The sequence below is a fragment of the Spermophilus citellus genome, assembly GCF_964194105.1.
Source record: "Spermophilus citellus genome assembly, chromosome: 2".
In the NCBI taxonomy this organism is placed as follows: domain Eukaryota; kingdom Metazoa; phylum Chordata; class Mammalia; order Rodentia; family Sciuridae; genus Spermophilus; species Spermophilus citellus.
Window position 1 is genome coordinate 157302076 of NC_138183.1, and position 21350 is coordinate 157323425.

At 48.7% G+C, this 21350-nt stretch overlaps 1 protein-coding gene across 1 annotated transcript; it reads right to left on the minus strand.

The window, feature by feature from the left end:
* Nucleotides 1-449: 449 nt before the first annotated feature.
* On the minus strand, nt 450-11538 carry ANKK1 (ankyrin repeat and kinase domain containing 1; the record flags this gene model as incomplete). Its single annotated transcript, XM_081280298.1, is given in 12 exon segments — nt 450-931; nt 934-1792; nt 3365-3483; nt 4093-4176; nt 4179-4247; nt 4876-4925; nt 5175-5235; nt 5238-5325; nt 6341-6635; nt 11354-11406; nt 11410-11418; nt 11422-11538. Coding segments are annotated over 12 exon segments (2286 nt in total).
* Nucleotides 11539-21350: the final 9812 nt, after the last annotated feature.

Genomic DNA, 21350 nt, shown 5'->3' on the forward strand with positions numbered 1-21350 from the left:
CTCTGAGCTCCTGCTCCCTGTGAAGCAGGTGAGTCTGGCTGTCTTACTGTAGCCTGGGGTGAGGACAAGGACACATGATGGGAGCTAGTTGGCACCACTCCCCTCATTCCTAGGCTCCCTTTGTCTTCAGAGGGGTTTCCTAGAATGCAAGGGCCCCATGAACTCAGAGGGAGGTGGCAGCCATCTTGTGGCTGGAAAGGGAGCATACCTGGGGAGCTTGAGTCTCTATAAAGGAGGAGGAAGAGGCCAGGGGTCTGCTGGAGATGACTTGGAGGAGGTGCTGGAAGCTGTCCAAGCCAGGGCTACAGCCTCAGTGGTACCTCTCCCCTTCCTTCCATCCCCCTGGATGTCAGGTTCCTGTTTCCTCTCAAGGTCAATCAGGCAGGTGGGAAGGGATCCTTCTGGGAGCCAAGTTTCATTTCCACCAACTCCTCCCCTTCCAAGTTTGTCTAAACTTCTGTCTGGGTTCCCAGCTCAGCACCTCCCAGAGTAGCCAGTGGAGGCTCCTTGCCCTCTAGGAAGGCCATGGTGCCCTGCTTTTGGCTCCGGAGGGCCAGCTGTAAGGGTGTGCAGCCTACTCCATCCTGGACATCCAGCTGGATACCAGCCTTGACCAGAACTTTGAGGATGGCTGTGTAATCTTGGAGAGGAGCCAGGTGGGCAGGTGTCCAACCCACCTTGTTGTGGGCACAGATATCTGCATGGTGCTCCAGGAGGTTCATGATGCCCAGGAAGGCACCCCTCTGGACCACCAGGTGGAGGGGTGTCCAGCCCAACTTCTCGGTAGCATTGGAGTCAGCCCCACACTGCAGCAGTGCTAACACCACTACCTCCTCCCTGTAGCAGGCAGCCAGGTGCAGGGATGTCCAGTTCATACCTCCAAGAGCATCCAAGACTGCATGGTTCTCAGCCAGCAGGTGGATGATCTCAGGTGGCCCTTGTAGGTGGCTAGATGCAGGGGTGTCCAGCCCTGGTGGGTGGGAAGCTCAAGGCTGGCCCCATACCTGAGCAGCATCTTGCAGATGAGGTACTTGCCCCTGGTGGCAGCGATATGCAGTGGGCCATAGCCATTTTCGTCAAGGCCGTCAGGGGCCGGCCCACTCTTCATCAGGTGTTGGATGGCCCTTAGTTTGCCCTGCTCTACTGCCAGGTGCAGGGCTGTCTGCAGGTTTCTCTGCTGAGCATCCAGCTCAGCCCCCTGTCCTGTCAACAGCTTGACCAGACTGACATGGCCAAAGTAGGCAGCCACATGCAGGGGAGTCCTGCCCTCAACCTCACGTAGGTTGGAGTCAGCTTGATGGGAGACCAAAATCCGTGTCACATTCTCAAAATTGTTCTGTGTGGCCAGGTGGAGTGGGGTCCAGCCCTCATGCTCCTGAGCATCCACGAGGGCCCCATGGTCCAGGAGCAGGTGGGCAGTGTGGTCATCCCCATTCTGGGCTGCAAAGTGCAGTGGGGCCCAGCCATCATCACCCACCAGGTTGGCATCAGCACCATGTGCCAGGAGCAGAGCACAGAGGTCAGGCTGCTGGTCCTGGGCGGCAATGAGGAGAGGTGTGTGGCCAGAGGCTGTCTGGCAGTCCACATCAACCTCGAGTGCCAGGAGCAGCCTCACCTGCTCCACACTTCCCTGGGCCACCAGGAAGTAGAGGGGAGTGACCTTGTTCTCATAGATGGGCAGCAGTTCCTCATCCATTGGATCCAAACTCTCGCTGTCAGAGAGTTGCAGGACCCTCTTCAAGTAGTCTCCTGAGTCTGTTGGAGGAAGATATTGAAAAAAGAGGTCTTTGATCTGTCCAGAAGTCATCTTGGCCATCCCCCTGCCTCTTGGAGGTACTATCTGGGAGCAGAGTAGAGAGGTGAGGGCTATATCTTCCTGGTATCAAGGACCTCTGCATTCTTCCCTGTCACTGTTAGATTTCCAGGTTTTGTTTTGTTTTCACTTGAAACACTCTTCAGTCTTGAAGAGCTGAGCCTGCAGTTCTCTTCTTGCATAGAGGAGTTCAGAGAGCCAGAGCTGGGGAGGCCTGGGTGCAAACCCTCACTCCAGCCCTTAACATCTCCCGACCTCAGCCTGTTCTCTGCCTCTTTGAGCCTCTGTGTTTGGTTCAGTGATGAAGAATGCGCAGCTCATTCTACAGTGTGAGGGCAAGTTAGGGACATAAGAACTGGCAGGGAATGGGCTTGCAGGAGGTAAGTCCATCCAATGGGAAATATATCTGTGGTTGGACCTGTATGATCTAAAGTCCCTCTGAGGTCTTCAGGCCTCACTTCCTCCTGCTCTACCCAGTGGCCTATTTCAATCAAGAACAACCATGGTCACTGCCCAGGCCCAAACCTCTCATTTGTCTGGGTGGACACCATGGATCTGTAGTTATCTATAATTTTTTCAATCTCCCAAGTAATTCTGCAGTCCATGCTGAGAACCAGTGCTCTATCTCTTGGGTCAGGAATGGGGGAATCTGGTCTTGCCAGGACTCAGACCTGAAGGGGAAGCAAAGCCAGGAATCCCAGGGCATGTGTGTTTCTCGACCGTGCAGCTAGGATCTGGAGAGGGCCCTTCCACCCTGGATATGTGACAGGCCTGGGGTGAGAGCATTAAGGAGGGTGGGGAAAGGGTCTGATTGGACTCCACTTTCTCCTCTCTCTGAATTCTGGTCCCACTGTAGTACCCTGACTCACCGCTCCTGGCTGACCTCCTTGTGGACCTGGGGAGGCAGAACCGGCAGATACAGGGCAGATGAGCAGGGCAGTTCTCACTGTGCCATCTTCCCTCCTCCCCTCTCTCCAGTGTTCCCTGACACCATCCAGCATGCACATCCCACCATGATCTGGGTGGCTTTCCTTCTAAGCTATTATTCCTCCAGCTGTGCCCAGAGGCAAACACTATGTAGAGGAGAGACCCAGGGCCTGGCATTCCCTTGGGGCCACATGAACTACAGGATAGATCTGTGGGTTCAGCAAGGAGTCCCCTGCTAGCTCTCAGAGAGGAGCAAGAGAGCAGAGAGATGATGCAGATGCCTATAGTGCGACACCTTAGGAGAGCAGTGCCCTCCGTCTGCAAACCCTATACATGTGAGAGGGGTTTTGTCCTTCCCAGGGGTTCTGAGCCATGGCACCACTGGCCCTTGCAGCGCCTTCATGCAAATTAGGAAATGTTGTTCCCTCTGGTTGTAGGCAGCCCCCAGCTGGGCTCGTGGCCTGGTGAGCAGAGTGAGGTTGGCTTTTAGTCTCCACTTGCCCACTCAGCCAGGTGACTTTGTCAAGGACACAGCCTCTGCACACATGCCCTGCCAGAGACCCTGGAGGTCCACAGTGGGCTCCAGGGAGCACAGGAGTGGGCTTTCACAGTGTGTGCACCCACCTCTTGGGGCTGGTGCAGTGATGGCTTACAGGACACCTTCCTGGCCAGGGTCTCACTCTTGGGGTCTGTCACAAAGTTCTGGAGCAGGGACAGTAGCATGTCTGTCTCGATTGTGATGTCTGCTCCGCAAGGGAGAGAGATAAAGAAGACAACGTTAGCCAGCAGTCCTGTCCCATTTTAGATACTCTGATGTTTCCTGTGTCCCCACAAAAGCCCATTCCTGGGCTCATGTATGTCCATATATGCACACAAGGAGACAGGGTCCCAGTCTGGCTTGGCAAGGACACATTTGTCAGGTCACTGACCTTGGGGATCAATCCTTTTCCATTAAAGTAGGGGGCAGGCCCAGGTGGTCTCTAAGGTGCTCACACATGGACTAGATAATTTCATGTCCCTTCCAGGCCAGTGACCTCATGTTATGGGATGTTTTCAAGGATGCTGTACCCCTGAAAGGACCCAGGACTGGCTGGAGGGTCCAGCAGCAGGCCAGGTTCACAGGTTGCAGCTTCTGCCACCTTCTGTAAGTATACACCTGAGCACCCACTGAACAGACCTCCGTCCTCAGCTGTCCTGGTCCTGTGATGCAGATTCTGCCTCAGAAATCTCTCCAGGCACTAGTCCCATGGGTATCTGCACCGCTCTCAGGAATGAGCTGGGGCCCAGTCGTACACCCTCCTCTTCCCACCCATGCCCCCCTAGGCCCTAGACAGGGAAGGCTAGAGGAACACCTAGAAAGCATGAACTCTTCTTGGGGTCCTGGTCCCAGCAGTGCCTCATCAGGTCCACCATCTGCTGGGCCTCGCCTGGCCATCATCAGAGACAGGCTGCAGGGAGAGCCGCATACCTGCAGCCACTCTGATGATGACAGTCATCAGGTTGAGTCCTGTGAGAGGAGTCCCAGGCTGAGCAGGCGCTAGGATGCAGGGGCAGAGGGGTCTGGCAGGAGTGTGGGGGCTAAGAGGACCCCAACACAGTGTGTACTCAGGAGGGGCTCTATAAATGCTCAGTGAGTAAACAGCTAGATTTGGGACCCACTTGAGTCTCTGACTTGAGCATCTCAGTCTCTGGTCTAGCTCTAGCCCCCTTCCAGGTGAAGACTGGACATGAACCCAACTGCAGGCTTCTGCCATCCAAAGGCAGCAGGGAGGACACACAGGCCAGGCTGAAGGCTTTGGCTCTCCATCTGGCAAGGCTGTCCACGTTTCCTCACAAGCTCTCACCTGCATCTGGGTGGCAGGGGTGGGGGAATGGCCAGCAAGAGCACCTTAGGGACAAGGAACTTGGAGCCACCAAACAAGCCCTGGGCTCACTTTTACTATCACATGAGCTCTAGATACAAGGGGGCAGAAGGGAGGAGAGCGAGGTGGGAATCCCTGAAGAGCATTTGGTCTCCCGACACAAACCTGTGGCTTATTCTGCCCTCACTAACCTCAGACCTCCCACAGCCCTTTCCAGGGCCCCAGCTGAGGGGACAGCCTCTGACCCAGACACAGAGCCACAGCCATCTCTACCTGAATTTGGTTTCTTCTGAGTGAGGAGCTCCCAGATGACAATCCCAAAGCTGTGATGAGGAAAATGTTCCCTGAGAGACTGGGAAATCCATCATCACCCCAGCCAGGACCCATGAACCCCACAATCCCAAATAAGGCCTCTCCAGCCAAGTTCCTCCCAACCCTCCCCTTCCACCAGGGCAGGGAGGCCCCAGACTCATTCCTATCCCACCCTATCCATCGGCTTATGAGGACCTGGTGGGGTGGTGGCAAAAAGCTGCCTCCTGGGTATGTGACAAGGAACCCAGTCACCCACTCACCTATACACATCATACTTGGGCCTCGTGGCCTGGTTACTGTCCAGGAACATCTCAGGGGGATATAGCTGAGCGTGCCCCACAGAGCCAACCTTTTGATGCACTGCATCTGGGTCGACCGTTCTATCCACTTGGACAGACCAAAGTCTGAAATCTGGGAGAAAGCCAGGTGGCAGGGATGGGTCGTGATAGAGCCATGTCTCTAGGAGCTGGCTTTGGTTTCTCATCTTCCTACTAGGGTCCTCTTCCAGAATAGGTCCTCTCCTACACTGTCTCCCTGCTCTACCACTACCACCAGGATGGTCTTGGACAGGTTACTTATCTTCTCAGAACCTCTGTTTCCTCATCGGTAAAATGGAAATAATATGAATTCTTAACTCAGAGGGCTGGTACAGGATTAAATTTGCTTGTATGCAAAGGCACTCAGAGCACATCAGGAGCTCTTGGCAGGTCCTGCCATTTTCCAGAGAGACAATTTATAGTCATCACCTTTAGTGGTCTTCTGTCCATCATGGCTCTCCTGGCCCTGAAACACTTAGGCCATGAAGGTTGATCCCCTTTGCTCCCCACCATGGGGTCTTTCACTCACAAGTTGTCCATTCATTGAGATTCAACCAGAAGAGAACCTGAGATACCCCTCCACACACTCTACCCCCACCAGGGCAACTTCAGATAGGGTGTACATTCAACAGTGAAATAGTTTCACAAATGATTATATATACTTGTCACTGGGTTAGCAATAGGAAGAAACAGATCTAATGAGGTATGCAACCATTAGAGGCCTGAGGGACAGATCAGATACTTTGCAAGCTGAAGATGACTAGGCCTTTGCCAGGTGGATAGAGGAGTTGGAGGAGAAGCAAAAGTCCAGAGACAGAAAAGAGTATGGCATGATCTAAGAACTGCAACAAATGTCCATTATGACCTTTCATGAAGATTATCTCATTTATAAAACTTACCCTAAGCAAAGAAAGACAGGAGTCGAGATTCTCCTATCCATTTTAGAATTGGAAAACTGAGGCCCACAGAGCATTATTATAAGCATCCTGATACCCAGCCTCAGGCACCACATTTGCTGCTTATTCATCTCTTGTTCAGATGTGTCAGTATTTGTCCAAGAAGAGCCTCTACCATGGAAAGGGGGCAAAGAGACCCACCAGGGCCCTCACCTTGACATGCATGTTGCCGTCCAGCAGGATGTTGCCTGGCTTCAGGTCTAGGTGGAGCAGAGGTGGCTTAATGCTGTGAAGGAAGTTCATGGCCAAGCTGGTCTCATGGATGATGCAGAACTTGAGTTGCCAGCAGAGTCTGTGGGTGGGCAGCATCATCTCCAGGGAGCCATTGGCCATGAACTCCATCACAATGCTCAGGAGCTGCTTGCATATCCCGTAGATGGACACAATGTGCTGAAACTTGATTTTCTCCATTTTGGTTGCTTCTTCAATGAGGCAATTTACATCAGAGCTATGGAGAGTGGGGAACAAGACATGGACATGGGAACCCATCAATTAGTAGAACAACCAGCAGAATACACAAACTAGGCATGCTGCCACACTGAGGGGACCCAGAGAAGCACCAGGATCTTACAACCTCTGGAGGAAAAATAGAGGCATGAAGTGAGGTCTAGCAGGTAGCATAAATGAAAGCTCTGTTGGCCAGTGGTGACAAGTCAGGAAGCAGAGGAGTTTGCAGGCTGAGGAGCCAGCCCGTTCTACAGGGAAGACCACGGAAAGCACGTTTCAAAGCCTCCCATTTACTCTGGGTGCTTTTTTTTTTTTTTTTTTTTTTGTATGTTTATCTTCCCCAGCAGATTTTGAGCCTCTGGAGGATTGATATTATGCCTCATGCTTCTGTTTCAAAATATCATCTATTGCCATTTTGAATATGAAAGTAATATATATACCTTATAAGAAACCTTGGGAATACAGAGAGCTAGAAGAAAGAAAATACATCACCAGTAACTCAACCAGGCAGACTTGGCCTCTGTAAATCTTTTAGTATTTTATAACACATTTTCAGGGTGTCTCTTTCCCTTTCTCCCCTCCTGCTCCCTCTTCCTCCCCTCTCTCTCACCATCAGATGGCACATGAAGCCCGAGCACTTCCTGTGTTTTTATTCTCCTAAAGGATGCTTTTTAATGGTTGTGCAGAATTGCATTTTATGGACGAACTATAATTATTCCTCCTTGTGCTCCCCACAACACATTGCCATGCATCACACAGTACATCTTTGTTGAAGCAAACTGAAGTCAAGACTTAAGGGAAGGCCTCACAAAAATAAGCATCTGCAAACCCTCTCCTTCCTCTCACTGTATGCACCCACGGAACAGTAAATATGCAAATTGTTACAGGCTGTTTGGGGCTTGTGGGGATAGGGATTAAGGAGAAATGGCTTTTTTAAAAGCATAGTATTTGCAAAACTTGATGGCACTGCAATCAGACGCTGCTGGAGATGTGCTCACAGGGCCTCCCTTGGAAGCCAACGTGAGCCTGACCTCCAGGAGAACTCTCCCGGCACCTGAGCAGGCTGGCTACTGGGCTTCTCCTGTTCTCCTCCTTACTTCCCTACTCTTCCAGGTCTCTCCTCCCCAGCTCTGTGAGATTTTTGCTGTCTCTTCTCTTCCTCTTGGATTCACAGGAACTAGAATGACCTTTGTGGTGAAGTGTGGGATCTGGGGGTTCCACTCTTCTGACTCCAAATCCCAGCTTCACCACTAGTTATATCGGCCTGACTTTGAGGAAGTGAATTCTCGGAGCCTCAGTTTCTAAACTGTAAAATGGGAATAAGTCTGGCCTTGCACAATTCCCATTCATGCCCAGTCCTCTTGAAAGAGTTGCTGCTGCCTCACCTCTGGTGTCCGTACTTCAGTGAACACATGCGGCCTCACGTACTGACACATTTCTAGCTCTCGGTTGACTGTTCAGATGTCTTGCTCTTTTTTAAAAAATTCTCTCCCCTAAGCCATGGGTCCACCTCCTCCTGGGTTTCTCCCTCTTATTCTGGTCCCTCCCTCTGTTTCCTTCGCAGGCTCAGAGGACTTGGCCATTGGACTGGAGTTTAGACATTCTCCTCTTCTCTTCTCACTGAAGTTTCTCCAGTCAACCTTGACATCTCTATTCTGAGTGTGTCTAGAGCTGAACTCCTGATTCTCCCTAAAACCTGCCCTTCCCTTGGCCTTCCTCATCTCAGTGAACAGGGTCTCCAACCTCTGATTCTCTGCAAAGCCCCTGGCTGCTTCTGGACTCTTCTCTCACTCCCATGCCTGGGCCCTTGGCAAGTCTTCTCAGCTCTGTTTTCCAAATTCAGCAAAAGTCTGACTGCTTCTCACCACCTCTGCCCATTTGCATCTTGGCTCAAGCTTCCTGCTTTTCCCTCTTCCCCATTACAGTCTACAGGGTAGCATGTCACGACCTTGCTAAGGGCCCTCCAAAGGCTCTCTTCTCCTTCACAGTAAAAGCCTAAGTTCTTACAATTGACAAAGCCCTCCATGATCTGCCCCATTCTTCAGTCTTACATCACTGACATCATCTCCTAAGCACTCCCTTTCTCACTCTGCTCCTGCCACATGGGCCTTCTGCTCTCCTGCCCTCATATGAAGCATGTTCCCACCCCGGGACCTTTGCATGTGCCCTTTCCTCTGCCTAGAACACTTACCTCTACCACGTGATTACTCCTTCATCTGCTTCAAATATCTACTCAAGTGGCACCCGACTAGTAAATATTTCACAAACAAGTCTATATAAAATGGCAAGTCTATATAAAATGCCCCAAATCCCTTCATACATAGCTGGTCTCTAAATTAATATTTCTAAACTGAATGTATTCTTAGAAGATCAGATCACTCTTTAGATATTTTAATCAAGAAAATGGTCCAAAGTGCTATAGATAAACATTTTATATGTTTATTGTTTTGGTCTTGTTTGTTTATTGTCTTCCTCCATTAGATTATAAACTCCACAGGGCAAGAACTTGTTTTTGTCCACTTAGTGCCGAGAATGAATGAATCTCATCCCTGCCCCAGCTTCGGTCTCCACCAAAAACAAACCTTAGTATCGTAGCTGCTACTTTTACTCTGAAACCTATTTGGTGACTCTTCTTGGCTCTTTAAAGTGGCTTTACATTCAACAAGTATAACGCTGGACTTGGGGTCCTCCTTCCCAACCTGGGCCTCTTTTCACATTTCCTTTTTGCCAATGACACTGCTCAGTAAATATTTACTGAACACTAATGATGTGGCAGACCCCAGGGGTGGAGCAGTGGACCAAGGACAGGCGGCCTCACCCCCACATCACAGAATGGGTGGTCCTGGGGACCTCTGCTCCCTTGGCAAGTCGAACATCACATGCACCTGACAACCCTCTTCTTCAAGGTGCCCCCCACAGCCCACCCAGCACCACGCAGGGATGGTCTTACCTCCTACATATTGCTTAGTCCACTCCTTTCCCCATCTCTGTCACCAATGCTCCTGTTTGGGCCCCATCACCTCTTGCCTGAACGAGGACAACAGTCTCCTATCTGGGCCAGCCTTGCTCCACCCCATTCTCCACACAGAGGCCTGGTTGATTCTCCAGCCACTGCCCCTCCTGGCGGAAGCTCCTTCGTCCCCACATCAGCCACAATGGCCTTGTTCCCATCCTCGCTCTTACACGACCCTCCTGCCCAGGTCCCTTGCACTCTGGGGGCCTGTTCTTGGAAAACCTCCTCGCCCGCTTGCCTCTCACTCATTCTTCACATTTCAGCTGGGGTGACGTCCTCGGGAGGGACGTTAGCTTCCTCTGAGCTCAGTCAAACATTCTGTCAGTGTATCTGAGGGCGGCAAAGCTCCCTTCCTACACGTCTCACAGACGCAATTTACGTGTACACATGAGGTTACCAGGTGGGTGTCCTTCTCCCTCAAGCCTGTGAGCTCTAGGAGAGCAGGGACACATCTGTCACAGTCATCACTACCTGCCAGGGTCCTGTACAGTGTCTGAAACATAGTCAATAAGCGGAGAGCAATAAGCTTTTGCAAACTGTTTGAATGACTGGATGGAAGAAGGACCCAGCACAGCAATGCTACAATCTCAGTAAAGTATGTCACAGTCAGCAGCCATTAGTCACCACTGGTCCCTTTACCCCTTTCCACTGGGAATCCCTGGAACTTGGGGGAAAAACACAGCTGGAGGTATCATCGTTTTATAACTGTGTTGTCAGGTCGAAGCCAACCATTTCCTTTTGTTCTTTATTTCAAAGGTTATAAATGATTTGGACAAATCCTAGAACCATCTGACCCTATCCAGAAACCAACAGGTGGAGGTGGAAGGGAGACGGTCTCACTCCCACTCTCCACGGGGTGGGTGAGGGTCTGCGAATTAGGAAAGTGTGTCTGGAGAGTTTGCTTGGTGACCATAGAGAACATGACAATAGCACCCAAGTAAGAGACATTCAGGCATCATGATGTCCCTGGACCTCTGGGAGGAGGACATGGCTTTTGTGCTGAGACTTAACACTACAAGTGCCTCCTGCATGGTGACGGGGTGGAGGCACACAGCGTGTGCATGCGAACCCAGTGGGAACACACAGTGGGAAAGAGATGGTAAGCCAGGCATGCAGACTGTCGCAGTGGTGCACGTGACAAAAGCCAGGGACAAAAAATGGACAGAGATCCTAGCACCCCGGACTTGACCTTCCAGCAGGACCTGAATGAGAGCCAGACCAGCAGACTGAGCAGTCTCCGGCCCCCAAGTCTCCCCAGTCCCATGCAGCTGGGCAGGACCCAACCCAGATGGCCATGGGAAAAGAATGTGCTACACTTCTCAAGAAGCCCAGTCTAGCCCTGAGAGTGTGGGTGGGGCGGAGGGTGCCAGGGGTTGCCAAGAGCAGGCATTGCGCCCCAGGGGGAGGAGGCAGGACAAGTTTGAGAAGTCAGGTGAGATAAAGGCGGCTTTGGAGGGTAGTTCCTGCTTGCCTCTGACCTCTGCTGATTCCACAGACAGGCATCAGGTGCCTTCTTATTTCAGGGGCAAAGAGAGCCATGGCTGGGCTTGGGAAGCTCAGGTACCAGGTAGAACTTAGAAACACTGGGGACAACCCCAGCCTCAACCCCAGCCCATCCCTCTCTCAGTGTTTCCTGGGCCGGAAGCTGGTCTGGCCTCAGTTTCTCCACTGTGAAAGGAGAAGGAGAGGCGCGGGGTGGCAGGTACCTGGTGGCCTCGTGCTGGAGGCAAGGGGAGCACTTGATGGCATACTGGGTTCTCTAGTGCTTGTGTCAAGCTTGGAACACCTGACCAAAGCCACCACTGGCTACTTGATGCCAGTTGTCCTCGAAGTCATCTCGGGTGAAGATGGTGAGCCTGCCCAGCTGCTGCGTCAGGGGGCTGGCGGCCATCAGGTCAGTCGGGCTGGACCGCCCGGGCCCTTCCCCACACTGCACACTCCTGGCAGCCTGAAGGAGCCAGGAGGCATCCTTCCTCAGTCTCAACCATCCATTGATTTTCCCCAGCCCTCAACCCCAGAGCTAGGGACGGGTGCAGGGCAAGGACGGCATCCCGAAGCTAGAAGCAAAAGTACAGCCAGAGAAGTTGGCCCCATTTTATTTAGATTAGTGCTGAGTGGAGATTGTTTTATGTCTTCCCGTAACTCAGATGTAGAAGGTCTTTGAAGGGTTCAGGACTGTGCTAGGAGTCTCCTTGCGGAGCATGGAACTGAGACCCCACCCCTCCTCAGCAAGTATGGAGTGCAAAAACTTAAAGGTCTGAATCTGTTTGTCAGCTGCTTTGATGCTTCTTTTGTTACTGTTGGGTTTTGTTTGTTTGTTTGGCATGTTAAAGGTCACCAAGGAGGGTCAGCAGGAAGGGTGTGGGTATGGGGTGGAACTGCTCTGCTGGGAGCTTCCCTTCTGGGTGATGCTCTTGACCCTGACCACATAGGAATCAGACCCCTGGCCTGGGGCCACCATGGGGGAGGTGGGCTCCTTGGCCCCATTATCAGGGGTGGATAGCAGCTGGAACACGGCCAGGCCCTCTTCTGGAAGGAGGACTTCGGACAGTGTTGAGCTGTTGAGAATCTGGCCTGAGAGCTCAGAGCAGAGACTTGGGAGGGAGGGGAGAAAAAGTCCCTGTAGAGTCCAGACTTGGGTGCTGGACGGATAGGAAGCCATCCTGGTGGGTTAAGGTAATAGGATATGGAGGCAGCCCAGGGAAGCAGTAGTAACACATTGTGATGGGCTCCTTTCTTTCTTTCAACTGTGTGCTTCCTCCCTCTGTCCTGGCCTCCTTTGTAAGTAGAAACTTACAGAGAAGGAGGTCCACCCCGGGGATGCAAGTTGGAGGGGAAGAGAGTTTCCTGGTGCTGCCAAGTGGGTCTGGAGACCAGGAAATGGCTCTCATTTCAGAGACCCTCAGAGCAGGGACAATTAGAAGCGCTTCTTCACTTGGGTCTCCCCAGGGGCAGTGACAAAGTGAATCCTTGCCCAGAGGCAGTTGCTGCTGGGGGAACTATGGCAGGGCATGGCAGGGTTAGCTATCTCCCACCTCCAGCAGGGCAGGTGGACTGAAGTCTACCAAGTTCAAGTTTTTGGAGCATATTACCAGAGAAGAAAATGTCTGGCCTTAAACCCAAACCTGTAGGGTCCCTCATGCATGCCACAAAACCACCAGAGTCCCAGGAACAGCAAGAGCATGACAAGTGAACAGAGACTCCTGGTGGAAACTAGAGAACTCGTTCTTTTGATAACATCTTATGAGCCGCCTCCAGGAAGAATTCTAGAAAGCAGATCAAAGACTGAAGATTGGGCCTGGAGACAGTTGTCATGGAGACCAATGATGGCCACTATTAACTCAGCATGAACTTGATTCTGGGATCAGTAGCAACTTACTGCAAGTGGTTTATAGACATATTGAAATCTACAACAATGTTATGAGGTCAACATCTCCCTATTTACAAATGAGACAAATAGGCTGGAGGGCCTTCAGTTGTCGATGGTCACATAATTAGGAAGGGGTAGTTGACACTCAAACATAGTTCTCTTGGTTCCTGTGGAAATGGTCTGGTATAGGAGGAGACAGGATGGGAGGGCAGAATTTTAGGAATATGTGGGAAAGTGGTGGCGGTGGAGGGGAGTCATGCTCCCTTGGAAGAGTGCGGAGGTGGTGCAATCGGAATCCAGAGCAGGACATATCCCAGAGACATTGTCAGAGGGAAGTCCCCAGCTTGCTTTAGTTGGAGCGAGGCAAATCATGAAAAAACTTACTGCCACTGGAGCAGCCCTGCCTGTCCGTGAGGAGTCCATGGAGCTTGGAAGACAATAGAGGACATCAATGTTAGGGAGAGCAGGAGGTCAAGGTGAGGCCTTTCACCTCTTGCTGAGTAGGTGAATGTGGAGACTGGAGAGGTAGACAGCTGCCTGGCCCTGAGGGAGTCTGACTCAGGCTCTCATCTCTGACATCAGCAAGATCCGCTTAGGCCCTAGAGGAAATAGCAGGTGAACAATCTGCCTCCATTCAGCAGTTCCTCTTGGCCCAGCTACATCTGTGGCAGTTCTCCAGGAAGAGACAGAACACGGAACTACCAGCCGCTGTGTGCAGGGACTGTCACAGGAACATTGAGGGAAGGAGGCATTGTCCCTAGAGGAGGAGACATGCAGGACTCCAGGCAGGCTGCCATGGTCCCTCCATGAGTTCCTCACAGGGTGGAGGGGCAGGCTCATGCAGAAGCCAGAGTGTTCTGCTGTCCCTCACCCCCTGTTGGAACAGCCAGACAGTGGGTTCCAGCACTCCTGGGGCCTCTGAGGAATCAGACAAAATAGATATAGCAAAGCATTTACCTACAGCACCTGGGCCTGTGAGACTGGGTGGGTGCTCCTCCTCCTATCTTCTATCTTCTAAAATGGGCCAGGACAAAGCCTAGTGGTCTTTCAATAAGCTCCAGGAGTGTAAGGTCACAGAGGCAAAGAATTACTGGGTCCCTGAAGATTAAGTGGGGTGAGGTTGAGGGACTTGGGAAGGAGCAAGGTCAACTCAGAGACTGCCAACTTCTTTCCAGTGGTAGGACTGCTGAAGTGGCTGGGTCCTGCCAGTTTGGCAAGTCCACAGCCGGTGGATAGGGATAAGCTGGCTGCGGGAATGCAGCACCTTCAATTGCGCAATGAGATGCTTGGGGTCTAGCTATGACCCCCACACACCAGAAAGTACTGAAGACATGCTCTAGCCATAGGAGGTTTGCCTTAAGAGGTTCCTGAGTCCTTCCTAGCAACTGTTATCAATGCATTTTATTTTGAAAGATTTTGAGGATGGAAATTTTCTGGACTTGGAATTATTAAGTGAATTGTATATGCGTGTGTGTGATTGTCTTTGGGGAACCTAAATTTTCAGGCTGCCACTCCCAGACCAGTGAGCTGGTGGAGACTTTCTGCAATTCTGTGGGTGATGTTGAAAACGGAGGCCAGCCTCTCCCATAACTAGAATGGCAAGCTATTTGCATATGGGGAAGTTCCCTGATCTGTCCCCATTCTCTGCCCTACAGACATGTCATGGGGGACACCAGGGCATGCTCTGGCAGGCTCCAACCTCTCATAGCCTGTGTGCTGAGGTGAGGGCAATGTTAGTCAGGATAAAGGAATGTGCATGAAGCTGGAACATCTGCCCAGGAAGCAGATTCTTCAGCAAGAAAGGGGTGGATTGGGGCAATAGGAGCAGGGGTTAAGGACTGTGGGGCACTCTACTTAGCAGTTGTTGGGCTTGGCCATATTCCCAGATATCTCTGGGTTTCTTCACCTAGAAAATGGGATGATGTTAGTAATTCCCATTCCAAAAGGTTGCTATAAGGATTATAACCTTTTAAAACGCACCTCAACAAATGCCTATAGGCCAAAAGTGAACCAACTGAAGCCTCATGTCCAATCCCCAAATAAATTCCAAAAGGGGCATGCATTTAAATATAAAAAGTAAAATTATAAAAATTGTAGAAGAAAGTATTCTTGCTCTGGGTAAGGCAAAAACACAATTCATAAAATAAGAAACCGATGTTTTGAACTTGTCAAAATCAAAAACTTCATTCTGTGAACAACCCTGTGAGGGTGGTGAAAAGATAAACTACAGACAGGAAAAAAGAAGTATGTGCAAACCACATATTTGATAAAGTGCTCATTTCTAGAGTATAAAAAGAAGGCTTCAGAATTAATAGAAAACAAACAAACCAACAAACCAACAAAAAAACCTCACACAGGATCCAATTAGAAAATGGAGAAATGACAGAAACAGACACTCTACTTACTGAAGAGGACATGCAGATGGCAAGTACGTGCAAGAAGAGATGCTCAGTACCATTATCCATGAAGCAAATGCAAACGGGATCCACAATGAGATATCATCACATATATACCAGAATGGCTAAAAATAAAAATAAAAAATACAGTGGTAACAGTGAATGCCTTCAAGAAGGCAGAGACACTGGACCACTCCTGCATTGTTGGCGGGGATGCACAATGGTTCAGCCACTTTAGAAAGCAGTTTGGCAGTTTCTGGTAAGACTATACATACAATTCCATACCACCCAGCAATTGCACTCTGGGGAATCAATCCCAGAGAAATGAAAACTTATGTTCACACAAAAACCTGTGTATGAATGTTCATTGCAGCTTTATTTGTCATAACTAAAATAAGAAAACAACCCGATGACCATCCACAGGTGCATGGTTAAACAAACCGTGACATGTACATACTGTGGAACGCTGCTCAGCAGCTACTGATGCACACAGCAGCTTAGGTGAGTCTCCAGGGAACTGCATTGAGTGAAAAAAAAAATCTCAAAGGTTACATGCTGTATAATTCCATTTATATTACATTCTTGAAATGACAAAATTGTAGAGCTAGAGATTAGTGGTTGTCAGAGGTGGTGGTAGGGAGGTGGGTGTAGCCATAAATGGATGGGGCCAGGGATCCTCATGATGAAACTGCTCCGTATTTTCAGTATGAGGATGGGCACATGAATTTACATATGTGATTAAACTTCACCAAGCTAAACACACACGTGTGTGTGTGTGCAAACACACATGTGAATGTGCATAAAATGATAAAATCTAAGGTCTGTGGATTGTGTCACTGTCAATTTCCCAGTTGTGATGTGGTGCTATAGTTATAGCAGATGTTACCTTTGGGGAAAATGGGGTTAAATGCATAAGAGATCTCTGCATTATTTCTAAAACTTGCATGTTTATCTATGATTATCTCAAAATAGAAGTTTTAAAAAATTCATATAAAGCCTGCCTCCTCCTCCTCCTCCCCCTTCTACTTCTTGTTCTTATTACCAGGTAATGTCACATTCTTGGGAGCAAAGTATTTCCATAATAGGTGAAAGGAGTAATGCAACATAGATCACAGAAAGCCTTAAGGAGAACACCTGGTCCTTGTGGACAGGTAGAAACCCTTGAGAGAGAACAAAAAGTCGCTGGGTTAAGATGTCTGAGACAAGAAGGATGGAGAGGGAGCAAATTAACTCCCTCTAGGATGCAACTGTCTCATCCAGGGCATATGGTCAGGTGAGCTATACCTATCGGCAAAGCCAGAGTTACACCTGATTAACTTATTTGAAATAGTTATCCCTTGGTATCTACAGGGGATTTCAGGACTCCCTACAGATACCAAAATCTGTGGGTGCTTAATTCCCTTATATAAAGTGCCATAGCATTTACATAGAACTTATGCACATCCTCCCGTGTACTTCAAATCATCTCTTGATTATTTATAATATTTAATACTCTAGGCGCAGTGGTACACGCTTGTAATCCCAGCAGCTCAGGAGGCCGAAGCAGGAGAATCAAGAGTTCGAAGCCAGCCTCAACAACTTAATGAGGCCCTAAGCAACTCTGTAAGACCTTGTCTCTAAATAAAATATAAAAAGGGCTGGGGGACTGGGATTGTGGCTCAGAGGTAGAGCTTTTGCCTAGTATGTGTGAGGTACCAGGTTTGATCCTCAGTACCACATAAAAATAAAGAAATAAAATAAAGGTATTGTGTCCATCTACAACTAAAAATATATTTTAAAAAATAAATAAATAAAAAGGGCTGGGGATTTGACTTAGAAGTTAAGCACCCCTGGGTTTAATCCCTAGTACAAAAATAAATAAATAAATAAATAAATAAATAAATAAATAAATAAAATCTAATATAATGTAAATGCTAATAGTTGGTATACTGTATCATTTAGAGACACAGAAACACACAAAAAAATATCTGCACATGTTTAGCACAGATGCAATTAGAAAATATTTTCAATTTGAAGCAGGTTGAATCAGTGGATGCAGAACCTACAGTCCAGAGGGCTGACTGTAGTCATTCAGAAAAAAGTCATTAATAAAAAGTCAACAATTTGCTGTCCAAATTATTTCAGGGCCCTGTCTGGTTGCTGTGCTCACTGAGGCTGTGTGCCACTGGTTGACATGTGTGGGTGCAGATGCAGGCTGTGCTCCAAGGCCAAGGGCAATAGTAAGGTGCCCTGGTAGAGCCTTGGGACTCTCACTGTCCCCACAGAGCCTGCAGCCCACTGGATGCAGCCTAACAGTAGCTGCCTGGTTTGCTGGCCCAGAGATCTGCTGACATTATTTTGACTCAAGCAGATGGACTTGTTACTGAAACCTTCAAAAAAGTGGTGCTTCTCAGAGTCAGGGTGGAGTATGAACAGAGGAATGAGAATGGAGGAAACCAAGAACGTGGTAGGAACATTTCTGGAGTTGTCAGAATATAATTTTTTTTTCCTTTCCAATGTGTCAACCAGTCTCCCCTTAAAAGGCCTTTCGATAAAAGCTATCTTAAGTGTCCAGAATCCAAAAACTGAAGCCCTAAGTTTCAGGAACCACTTCTGTCCAGTTTGGCCACAGGTTCTTTATGGTCCTGGATGCTTGTGACTCTGGGTTGGGTCCAGGCAAACATAAGTAACAAATGTCCCAAGAATCCTGCCACCCCATGCAGCTAGAAGAAATGCTTGGTCATGGCTGGGGCTTAAATGGCATCAGTCTAACACTGGGCCTTGTCTCAGTACCTCCAGGAGGTCATGGTCAGCACTTTCTCCAGGACTTTTAAAGAGACTATGAATTTAAAATATAACCCTTTTAAACTTAATAACCAGTCAGGCAGGGAGAACGCAAGAAAATAGACTTGACTTTCCCATTAGAGGGAACCCAACAGGGAAAATGCTGTCCTATGTCCACCTGTTTATCTGGAGAAAAATGTGTCATCCTCTCTCCACTGGGCCCTGGTGGGATGGGCATGGACCAGGAAGAGATGGAACTAGGGAGGGACCTGAATCCCAAGAGTTAGTTTCTATGGATTGTGCTGCAGGAAGCTCTGAGTGACTGCTGGCTCTGCAGGAAAGGACAGGGACTTCTCAAATGGGACTGATGTGCTTTTTGTATTTTCTTTTTAGTGCAGTTCTTCCTTCCTCTTTCTTTTTTAGAGATGGAGAGTTAGTCAAAGAGACTTTTAAAAAAGTTTTTGTTTGTTCACCATTTGGCATAGGTGTGTGTGAAGAATACAATTCCTAAAAGTTAAATGGACTTGGGGAACATAAACTGGCAGGATCTCGCTCACTGCTGCTTTCCCAGTGTTCCGGGTGAGAGAGGGAGCTCCTTTACTCTCCCTGAAGGAAGGAATGAGCAAAAGGTGAATCTCAGGGGACAGAGGCTGACTCCTGGCTTTTTATGAGACTCCTCTAGAAAGACTCTGTAGAGGGGGCTCTGGGTTATACTGTGGCTGGGCAGATTTTCCTTTGGTTTTCTCCTGCCTGCACCCCAGAGCCTGGAGAGATCCTCAGAGATTCCCATCACCATTACCCGCCTCCAGTCAGATTCCTTATGAACACTGACGATGGTTTGTGCATGTTCACATAATAGTTTCCCAAGCAAAGGACAATTCTGATGAATAAGAAATTGCTGGTGAGGCTTGAGGGACCAAAGCATTGAATAATAGGGCTTGCTGTGCAGTGAGCTTTGGCTTTGTGCTGGGTTCCATTCATAGTGTTCCACTTCATTGAGTCCCTCTCAACAACCCCCTGACATAGGGTCTACTATCACTGCCATTTCTACAAGTCTAGAGAAGCCTAATTACTCAATACCTGACCACAGCACTTGCAACTGGCTTGCCTCTTGCCAAGTCACATGCTCTTAACATATGGCTGGAACAATCTTGATCAAATTGAATATGACCTCTCTATGAGGCTCATTCAGGGCAATGGTGGGTTGTACACCTCCCGGCTAGGCCTGAGCAATAGGTCATTTTAGGCCCTATGTCATCAGTGGAGATTAATGACACACTCCTTTCTCCTTCAACCTGGAAAGAAGGGAAAGAGTTTTGACTGAGAGGATGGTGAACTGATTCTGAATAGGTGGAGCTTTGACTAATATTATGCTCATCCGACTTTGTAAAAAGATATCTTTGAAACCTTTGGCATGAAAAGGTCAATATTAGCTTGATCACATTTGACTTCTGGAGAGACTTCAGCAGAAATGCCTCTTTTTTTTCCTCCTGTTCTGGCCAGAAACAAAGAGTCAGCCCCTAGGACTGCCCAAAGTCCTCTTTACCAGTAAGATGGAAACTACCTAAGTGATGATAAGTTTGCACCTGGGTATGAAAACTTGACACAGATGGTGTTTCAGGATGGGATAAGTGTGCCCTCTGGATTTCATTCTCTCTCCTTAAGGAGTTCAAAAGATGGTCTAGGAGAGAAAGGAGCCAATGGCTGGCCCTGGAAGCCTGGAAGCAGGAGCAAGTTGGAGAGGAAGAGTTGTAACTGACCAGCTTAGGTTTCCATGTTTACCCTTGGATCAAAGGTAGAGTCTGTGCTATGGTTTGAATATGGTTCGTTCTTTCTAAAACCCAAGTTGAAATTTGATTGCCATTGTGGTGATGTTGGGAAGTGGGACCTTTAATAAGTGATTAGGTATTTAAGAGGGATTAATGCCACTTTTGTGGGACTTGGTTAATTTTCACTGGAGCGAGTTTTTGCTCTCAGGGCACTGAATTAGTTACCACAATAATGAGTTCTTAAAAAGCAAGACTACTTCTCATGTCCTGTCTCATTTGCATTCACCTACATTCCCTTCTGTTTTCTACCATGTTCTGGAGTCCATATGTCCAAGATGAGCAGGTGTTATATCTGGTGAGGGCTTCCTGCTTTTCTGCCAGAAAACTGTAAGTCAAAATAAACATATTTTCTTTACAAGTTACCCAGCCTGTGGTGTTCTGTTGTAGCAACAGAGAACAGACTAAGACAGAAAATTGTTGTCAAGAAGAAGAGGTTGCTATAACAATACCTGAAAATGCAAAATCGCTTTGGAACTGGGTAGTAAGACAGGAACAATTTTGAAGTGAATGCAGAAAAAAATCCTAGGTTGCTGTAAAAGCATCAAGGGCAATTCTCATGAGGCTCAGAAGACAGGAGGACTAGATAAGGTCTGAATCCTCTAGAACAGTGATGGCCAGAAAGCTAATAGAGATGTGTACAGTAAAGGCCACTGGTGATGAGGTCTTACATGGAAAGAAGATCTTATTGGAAATTAGAAAGAAAGCCATCCTTTTTATTTATTTTTTAATTGACAAATAATTTGGCTGAGTTCTATCCATGTCCCAGGACTTTGTAGAGGGTCAAACTTAAGTGTGATGAACTAGGATATCAGGCAGAAAAAAAAATCTAAACAGCAAAGCATTCATACTGCTTCTTGACTATCCATGACCACATATGGTGCTATGTAAGAACAAAGGAATGACCTAAAGGCAGAATTTATAATTAAAATGGAAGCAGAGCATTAAAATGTGAAAAAGCCAAAGCCTGGCCATGCAAAGAGTGAAAAGGTATGCGAGGGTACAGCCAAACAACCACTTACTAAGAGATTAGCCTGGAAAGAAGGGATCCAGGTGCATCATTAGGACAACTGGGAAGGGGCCTGATGGTATTTCAAAGTTCTTCCAGGCTGTCCTGGGCTCACGATGTCAGAGCCTTAAAGCTAGAAAGGGCTTGCTGCCCAGGGCCACCTTGAACTCTGCTTCCTTGACCTCTCCAGCCATGGTTCAAGCAGCCCCTAGTGCAGTTCTTGCCACAGCTCCAGAGATGCAAGCCATTTGCCTTGATGCATGCACATGGTGAATGCCTTGATGACATTCTGCAGTCAAACAGAACAGAAGCACTGTGGAGGCTTCCTCTGCCTAGATT